Source organism: Triticum aestivum, chromosome 4A (genome assembly GCF_018294505.1).
Source record: "Triticum aestivum cultivar Chinese Spring chromosome 4A, IWGSC CS RefSeq v2.1, whole genome shotgun sequence".
Lineage (NCBI taxonomy): Eukaryota > Viridiplantae > Streptophyta > Magnoliopsida > Poales > Poaceae > Triticum > Triticum aestivum.
In genome coordinates, this window is record NC_057803.1 from 18,172,810 (window position 1) to 18,181,727 (window position 8,918).

At 49.4% G+C, this 8,918-nt stretch overlaps 1 protein-coding gene across 1 annotated transcript; it reads right to left on the bottom strand.

The window, feature by feature from the left end:
* Nucleotides 1-6,116: 6,116 nt before the first annotated feature.
* On the bottom strand, nt 6,117-8,015 carry LOC123081599 (uncharacterized). Its single transcript, XM_044504150.1, has one exon. The coding sequence runs from the start codon at nt 7,416-7,418 to the stop codon at nt 6,117-6,119; it is 1,302 nt and encodes a 433-aa protein (XP_044360085.1). The 5' UTR covers nt 7,419-8,015.
* Nucleotides 8,016-8,918: the final 903 nt, after the last annotated feature.

Sequence of the window (8,918 nt, forward strand, 5' to 3'; positions counted from 1 at the left end):
GTAGTGCGTCGGGCGAGTCGTCCGCCTCAGTGTAGTCGACCATCTCCAAATAAAATAGGCGGGGGCAGACATGGGTCGGCGTGTATGGCTCATCGCAGATGAAGCAGAGACCATGAGGGCGGCGCTCCTGCTGCTCGGCCGGTGACAGCCGACGGAAGGGTCGTGTGGCGGCCGGGGGTGTGGCCGTCGCGGCTGGAGGAGGCCGACCCGGGGCTGGGGGAGTCGGGGCTGGCCGACTAGGCTGGCGGCCACTCCGTCCGAGTGGCTTCTGAAGTGCCTGGGCCTGCTGCTCGAAGGCCCGGGCGTAGTACATGGCCGTCTGGAGGTCGGGGGGTCTCGGAGCTCGACGTCCACGCGAATATGGTCCGGCAGGCCGCCCACAAAGAGCTCGACGCGCTAGGTCGCGGAGACGCCCGGCGCGTGGCACGCCAGGGCCTGGAAGCGGCCAGCGTAGTCCTGCACCGTAGATGTGAAAGGTAGATGGCCGAGGGCCGCTAGTCGGCTCCGGTGGATAGGAGGCCCAAAGCGGAGGAGACAAAGCTCCCGGAAGCGCTCCCATGGTGGCATGCCGCCCTCGTCCTGCTCGAGAGCGTAGTACCAAGTTTGTGCTGCGCCTCAAAGATGATAGGAAGCGAGCCAGGTACGATCCGAAGCGAGCGTCCGTTGCCCTCGAAAGAACTGCTCGCACTGGTTGAGCCAGTTGAGGGGGTCCTCCGTGCCCTCTTAGGTGGCGAAGTCCAGCTTGGCGAAGCGAGGGGGTGGCGGCCCGCCGTGCCTGGGGGCGGCCGCAGTCGCCGGCAGCGCGTATGCCGGTTCGGAAAGCGCCGGGGCGTAGTTCACTGAGCTGGAGGGGTGATCAAATCGTAGGGAGGGCGTCGGATGTTCCGGCGCCGTGGAGTATACCGGGCCCGGAGACGAGCCGGTCGCCCACGCGGGGATCGCCGATGGTGACGGTGGAAACTGCACCTGGTGCAGGGGCCGACCCGTGGCCCGAGACGCGGGTGGTGGTGCTGACGATGGCGGTGGCGCCGGGTGGAGCTGCTGCACCGGCGCCTGCTTCGGGGTGGGGGGGCGGTGGCGCCGGAAGAAACTGCTGGGTCGGGCCCCCCAGCGGCGCGGTGGAGGTCGGCCACGCTGGCCAAGGCTGTCCCACCGCCGAGTAGTGCGGCAGCAGCAGCGGCGGCTGGGGCGCCCCTCCGGAGGGCGCCTGGAGGGCCGGGGCGGCCCACTGTAGCGGCGGCGGTCCGTAGGCAGTGGCGACGGCACTCGGTGGCGGGGGCTGGTTCCCGGCGAGGTAGAAGGTAATGCCCCTGACCGCCTGGACAAGCTCCCGCAGGGTGACCGACACCTCCTCCGGCAAGAGGAGCGGGGGCGGATCCCCCGTAGTGATGATGGCCGCTGGCGCGGGAGGGGCGGTGGTCTCGGACGCGATCTCCGTCATCGCCGTGGAAGTGGCCGGCGGCAGCGAGAGCGGGACGGAGGTGGATGGTAACGGTGGCGGTGATGGAGGGAGTGACATGATCGGCCTGGTGTCTCTGGATACCAAATTGGTAGAATTAAGTACTCTACCAGGTCTAGGCCGTAGGTGGTAAGGGAAGGATGGAGGAGGGCGTGGCAAGGAACGAGCGCGCCGGCGGCAGGGCGCCGTCGCGAGCTAGGAGAAGGGCGGCGGCGGTTAGGGCTGTTGGCGGCTAGGGTTTCCGGCTCCTCAGTGAGCCGGGCAATAGGAGATAATATTCTTCTTATTGCTTGCTCTCAAACGATGTCTTACACGAATATTTATAACTTTAACGTAAGATAATTTGCTTAAGATAACTTATGGGCCAAGCCCCTAATACTAATGCCCGATAGACCTCTTCCTAATATATACCAAACCGGTCATAACAGCTATACTATAAACTCCATGTACGGTAGAGGTGTCGCCCGCCTTCTTCTCCATGGGCACAAACCTGGCCTTGATGGAGCGGACCCCTGACGCACCGGTGCACCATTCGGATCAGGGTTCAGGGATCATCCTCTTTCCCGCCACATATACATACATCAGTTGTTTTTTGTTGAATATATGTGTTATGTGTATATTGTGTATTAAGTTTATTTTCTAGTTTTTTGTATAGTTGAGGTCCGTGATCCATCTCTGTACATCATATATACGTATCTATGCACAAAAGCAATACATTGTGTAATCATAATCTCATACACCCTCCGTCTAAAAATACTTGTCACAAAAATGAATATAAATAGATATATCAGTTTTTGAGATTTTAATCTCGCCTTCGGCTGCCGCCGCCGCCGCTGCCCGCGCGTCGTCTCCCGCGCCAGCCGCTGCACCCCCGCTCCTCCGCCCGCTCGGTAAACTGCCGATCGGCCCGCCGGCCTGCATCGCTAGCTAGCTACCCACCCCGTGCCCGATTCCGTCAGCCGCCAAGTCACGCCCGCGTTCACTCGCCTCCATCGCCCGCTTTGCCAGCTCACTGCCTCGCTAGTTCCATCCGCTGCTGCCTGCCACGCATCGCTCCACCCGCTGCCTGCGCCGCGTCGCATCACCCGCCACCGCCAGCCGCCAAGACGCCTCCAGTCGCAAGCCGCTTCGCTGCTGCAGTTTGCTCTCTGCCGCCCGAGCCGTCCGCACTGTCCCGTCCTAGCTATGTCGTCCGTCATCTCCTCCGCGTCCACCAATTTCAACCCGTTCGTCGATGCCAACCCTCCCGACGTCAACGACATCCGCAAACTCAACATCTTCGAGTGGGTGCCGGTTCGTCTCTCGCAGACGGACTCCTCCTACTACACGTGGAAAACGTATTTTTCTTCGATCAGGAGCTACCAGCGAGAAGTCCCGAGATGCTCGGTTGAGACGAGGGACTAGTGCTACAACAGGACATCACTAGCGCAGTGGTTAGGACTTAGGAGAGATTTGTGATAGCGGTCTTTGCCGGACTGCATCAATAACTGTGAACTGACCAGGCCTGAATATCTAAGCACTGATGGCTTCTCTACATTATTGAAGTGGTGTCAATCAGAGGAGAACAATATGAAGCTTGCTCACATTAGAGAGAAAGTATTGGTGGCAACATTATATTGGATGTAATACATCTTATATTATGGGACGGATGGCGTATCTATTAGGTTGTCTTGCTTTCATTCTAGAGCCATACATGCTCTGTTGTTCTGATCATACTATTTCTGTTGTTCAGTCCTTCTCAACAGCCTATTAACGTCAAGTGGATCAAGGATGAAAACAGAGCCCAATCCATGGTAGCATGATGAAACAAGCTGCAAGCAAGACAAGGTTGAACAACGAATCCCCAATATACATGCCAGGCCTCCAATGCCTCAAGTTTTTTTGTGCGAATCGATGTAGCCGGCCTGATTTCATTTTTCTATACTGACTCGTGATAGGTGTTTGCCAAAGATGAAATGTTTGTTTAGCTCATATATGACGATTGTTGATTTCCAATTGGATTCACTCTGTTTCGCTGCCATGTGTAACGAGCTCTGATTTGAATATACATTTTGCAGATGCTACCCCCGTTTCACATTTCTGGGCGGATTGTTTCATATGCATAGATGGTGTAGATGTCCAGCCTATTGGATTGTTCACAACCTCAGACAGATGACTTTGCCTGAGGTTGTTATAGCTTGTTTAGACTGCTGGTTTTACCTGCAGCAGCAATCAATCGATGTATAATACCAATAGCAAAGGGTTAAACAAACCAAAGCTGTTGACCGAGGTTCTCCTGAGATTCAGATATTTGAACCTGATATTTCCTACGAGGTGACTACAGCCGGTTCTGTTGGTTGCTGATGGCCTGAAGCCTAAAAAAACTTGCTCATCCATATAGCTTATAAGAAAATAGATTAATTATAGGTTTGACCGTATCAAGAAAACCCACTATCTGTACTGGTACTCGAATACAAACTACTTATTGGACGAAAAACCTCATGCACCAAACTACCCTATTACAAACACACAATATAGAAAATGGTTCTAGCTAAACACACAGTACATGTTCTGCGTTGATGCGGGGACGGCTGGGTTTTTTCTCGCTGTGATTTGAGACGAAGCGGTGGTGCAAGGCGACGCAGTGTGGGCTGATCCAACGGTTAACATGCCTGCCATCCAATGGTGTGGAAGGGGACCGATCCTGGCTCAGATAGGTCAGCCGGCGAAGAGTGCTGGCTGGTGGAATTCCATCTCTTACATATATTGATCTGACTTCTCCCCGTGTAAGAGAAATGTCTCACTCATTGAAGGCATAGCAATATGGACGCATGATATATAGTCTAGGGCTTCTTTGATTCAAAGGAATTATATAGGAATTCTGGAGGATTGAAATCCTCAGATATTTTTCTTATGTTAGTCTTTTGATTCATAGGATTAGATCCCATAGGAATTTTTTCTATGAAATCTTTTGTACTACATTTCATAGGAAATTTAACATCCATTCCAACCTTTTTTTACAATTCTTTTTTTTCTATGGCATCAAACACTCTTTGCTAATCCTACAGAATTCAAGTGGGCATGCCACTCCAATCCTCCACTTTTTCTATTCCCGTGTTTTCAGAATCCTGCAAATCAAATAGGCTCTTACTTTTGTAGGCAATAACCATCACCCACTCATAACTCACGGGTCATCTTAGATGGGAATTTCCTTTACATTCGGGTAGTCGAGCCCTTTTCTTTCCCCTCTCGCAAGGCGAGTAGGGAATTCCTTACTCCTCTCAATCTTTGTCGGAAAACCCGTGGCTTCATTTCTCCTATGCCCGCAGCTCCGGTGTTCGATGGCGGAGAGGGGCTTACTAGTGCCTCAGCTCCAGCTAGTAGATAGGTAGGATTTTAGTCATCGTAGGGGCGGCGGTTCTTCTTCGAGTCGGTCTTCCAGGCTCCGATCCTCCTCAAGTTCGTCTATCAGGACGGTTAGACAAAGCTCCGACGTAAATTACTGCCAACTCCTCGGGGCGGTGAGGGTTAGGTTTTCTCACCATGCGTATGCAACAACGAGATTTGGTACCAGATCGATTTAAGGATTCAACGACAATGACTGCGACTCTGGGGCGTTGGTTCTTATGGGCATGTCTACAAAGACTTCCCAGCCATCATCGACAAGGTCGGATTGGATCCAGTATGGGAGCAGTGACAACGGTGCAACAGCAGCTCGTTTTGACGGCGACAATCGTCGTTCGGTGGTCCATGAACCTAGATGTAATTTTTATTATGTTTGATGTGCTTTGTACTTCTGACAAATCTTTATAGTAGATTGACTATTTTCATTAAAAAAAAGGTCATACATACATACTCCCTAGCTACATTTCAGAATGTAAGGTGTATTGATTTTCGTGCAAGTCAACCATTTGAATGTTTGACCAAGATTATAGAATAAAATAGCAACATCTAATAAATGAAATATGAAACTACTTTTCATGATGGATCAGATGATGTAAAATTCATATTGTGGATATCGAAAATATTTTTATAAAAACTCAGTCAAACATGCACTCGTTTGTTTTCTGAAAAAACAAATACACCTTATATAAAGGAACGGAGGGAGTATATCATAGGGTGGATTGTTGAAGCATCACACCACATGCTTGCCTGGCCCGGCATATTCACATTATTCTCCGAAAAATTGATGATTGCTTACTTGATTAATTATCCTTCAGTTGAGTTCGTTCCATAAAAATAGTCTACTAGTTGCCAAACCATGTCCTTGGTGGATTGAACCAGTTCGCAGAGTTCCGCGCGGTGTGGGGGGGGGGGGGGGGGGGGGGTCCATTTTAGAATCGTGCCATTGATCTGACTTTCCTCTTCCTAAAAGAGATGTCTCACTCAATAGAGGTATTAAAATCTGATTAATTATGTGATATTGTTTGTTCTTTAATCAAAGACGACCATGGCCCGTTCACAATACTAATTCACAGTTCATCTTAGCCATTGATCAGCTCTTAAGATACCTGTGCGCAATATGAGTATATTGATCTTGTGGCTAGATAATGACCAGTCTTTGGATGCTACTGATCCAGCTACATCCATGATTTAGTTACATAGTAATAGTATATACAGAGAAGTATGTAATATATGGCACAAAATCAACGGAAAGATGGAAGACATGTAAATTAAGCTAGTGTCTCTTGAGAGAGAGGATAGCCTTGAAGATGCCCACAAGAACACCAGTGATGGAGAGCACCGTGACGATTGCTTTGAAGTTTTTGTAGACGAACTGGTGCACCTTGATCCACATCCACCTGTTGAGCTTGTAGGCCTCAACCTCCTCCATGATTTGAATGTAGAGGGGGCCGCCACTTATGCACTTGACAAGCATCTTGAAGAAGTCAAGCGTCTCTTTGTTGGTGAGTTCTCCCTGCACCAGGCGCTTGGATCGCAGCTCGTGCACGTCCTCCTCCCGATCCATGAGCATGGCGAGGACAGCAAGGTAGGAGCAGACGACTGCTGTACTTTGATGAGCACCAGCTGCCATGCCCAGGCATACCTCGAAAGCCGCCATGTTGACAAGCCAGCAGGACCTTATGTCGTCCAGCAACAGAGGTGCCAGGAAGATCTCGGCAGAGAGGAATGTTTTCTTGATGCCCGTGTCCATGAACTTTGTCGTCTTGCCGGCTGTGAGCTTAATGCCAATCTCTGCAAGCTCAATGGCGCTAATACTCTTTGACATGGATCTAAAACCATCTGGAACAGACAGGGGCACATTATTATTTATGCCTCCGGCTTTGTAGAACAGGAGGATGCCAAGAAGATGTGGCGGCATGTAGCAAGCATCCATCACAACTGGTCTCCTGTGCATGTCCCCACGGATTTGGAGTGTGCGTCCCATCTTACCGATAAACTCCTCCACAGGCACGGACCTGAACGTCCTTAGGATGTTGACCACCATCCAGGGAAGTTGATTCTCGAGCAGCATTATGTCGTTGATGATGCAAGCCTCGTTGGACTTGAAGCAAGACAATAATGACGGAGGCAGCTTGCCAAGGCCGGTACACATAAGCATATACTGCAGCAAGAAGCAACCATCGATGAACATCATGTCCGCAAATTCAGCATCTCCTACGTCGACCTTGGAATCCTTGGTGTCGTAGAAGCTGCGGGCAGCACCTATGACGGAGAAGACCGCCGCATACATCTCCTCAAATGAGCGGCCTGAGTAACTGATGAAGTGGTGTGTAGCCACGCGCTTCACCTTCTCCATCTCATGCAGGCTACTTGAGCCATGGTGGTAAAGACCGATGCTCACAGCCATTGGGAGGATATAACGCCGTCCAAGGCTCCGCGTGCTTGCAGGGAACCTATGAATCTTCATTTCCATCTCGCCAAAATCAGTCTCAAACTGTTGTGCTTCTATCTTCCACTCCTCGACCTGAACCTGTTTATCTGGGAACATAACAACAGGTAATAGTCCTTGTTCCATCTCCAAATCATCAGAATAATTCTGAGGATCTCCTTCATTGAAGTAATAGTAATAATAGCAGCTAGGCCGAGACCGATGTGTAGCTGCTTTCTTCAACTCCTCCTCAACCTTTGACTTTTCAGGCTGAGAGGCAGGTTCGCCCCTGGCATCTGTTGGATCCTGTACAAAAGTTACAGTTAGACCATTTTTGCAAGACAAACCAAAACCAGTGTCCTCAATGTTACCACCAAGGTCGGCCCCTGTACAGCTGACCTCTTGCACACACTCACCGCGGAGGACGGTTGAGAGGCTTGTATCACCATCTGCAAATAGCTGTGCTGGGTTGCTGTTGCTGAAGTGCTGCTGCGGTTCCTATCCAAGTTAAATGTATATATAGGCTTTGTACTAGCTAGACTAGTTGCTGCCCTCCACGTTCTGTCAGCAACTTGTCATTGCTGCCTCCATGATAAATGATGGAATAATCCAACTTGTTGCGTCTTAATGTTTTGACTTTCAGGCTTTAACTCAGAAAACATTGGCAAGTTTTAGTTGGTATTGACTTGGTAGCACATTGCCAGCCAGACCTGTCGACATTCCCAGACCTCAAACAATTTCCTCTCAAAGTCAAAGCTATGAGCTCTGAGGAATAAATTCCTAAAGCCAGAACAGCAAGTCATGAGCTGGGTGCAAGTAAAGAAGACACCAATCCATGTGTGCTGCAGAAGATGGTGCATGCAAAATATCATCTCATTAACATGTATAAAACTTGGTTAAATACATCCCTTGCAAAAACATTGCCTGCTAATTGTGGGAACAAGTCTCGACTTGTTTTTGTCGTGGGCAAAGAAGGTGGAAAGGTATGCTACAATAACAAGAAGCTTCATAAAATCTACACCAGCAGCAGCTTCAATGGTCTTGCTCAAGAATAGCTCTGGGCGTTGCACTACATCACTTGTATTCTAGTGGTAAGAACTAAGAATATCATAGCAATCAATGCCCAATGCTACTTGGTACCTCCTCTGAGCATTTTCCTTTTCTTATGACTTTGGGCAACCTCTTAATGCAACTAGCACACACATGCTTGATAATAGTTGCACCAGAACCAACCTCTAGAAAAGTGTAAATTATTTAGGAAACAGACAAATGCCAGCATAAGATGGATTTGTTTATAAACGTTGAACTAGGGTGAAGCATAAGTATACTTTGACAAAATGACCTGTCACTCCTAAGAAACACGAGAAGTAAGACTTTACTGTCTTGCATATACTTCCGCTTTTTCTTAAAACTATTTTCTGTTGGATTATATTAAGTGTGCCTGACCCAATGTTTACGAGTCGAAGAGTCGTCGAGTCGTTCCAAGGTTGAGACTCATAAACTAATCGTGACTAGTCTAGACTAGTGCAAGACTAGTCGACATGGTACTGTAGCACTGAACTTACAGTACATAACTACTAGTAATACCTAGTAGTAGTATGCAGTATTACATTATATAAGTATACAAGTACAGTATACAATACAAAT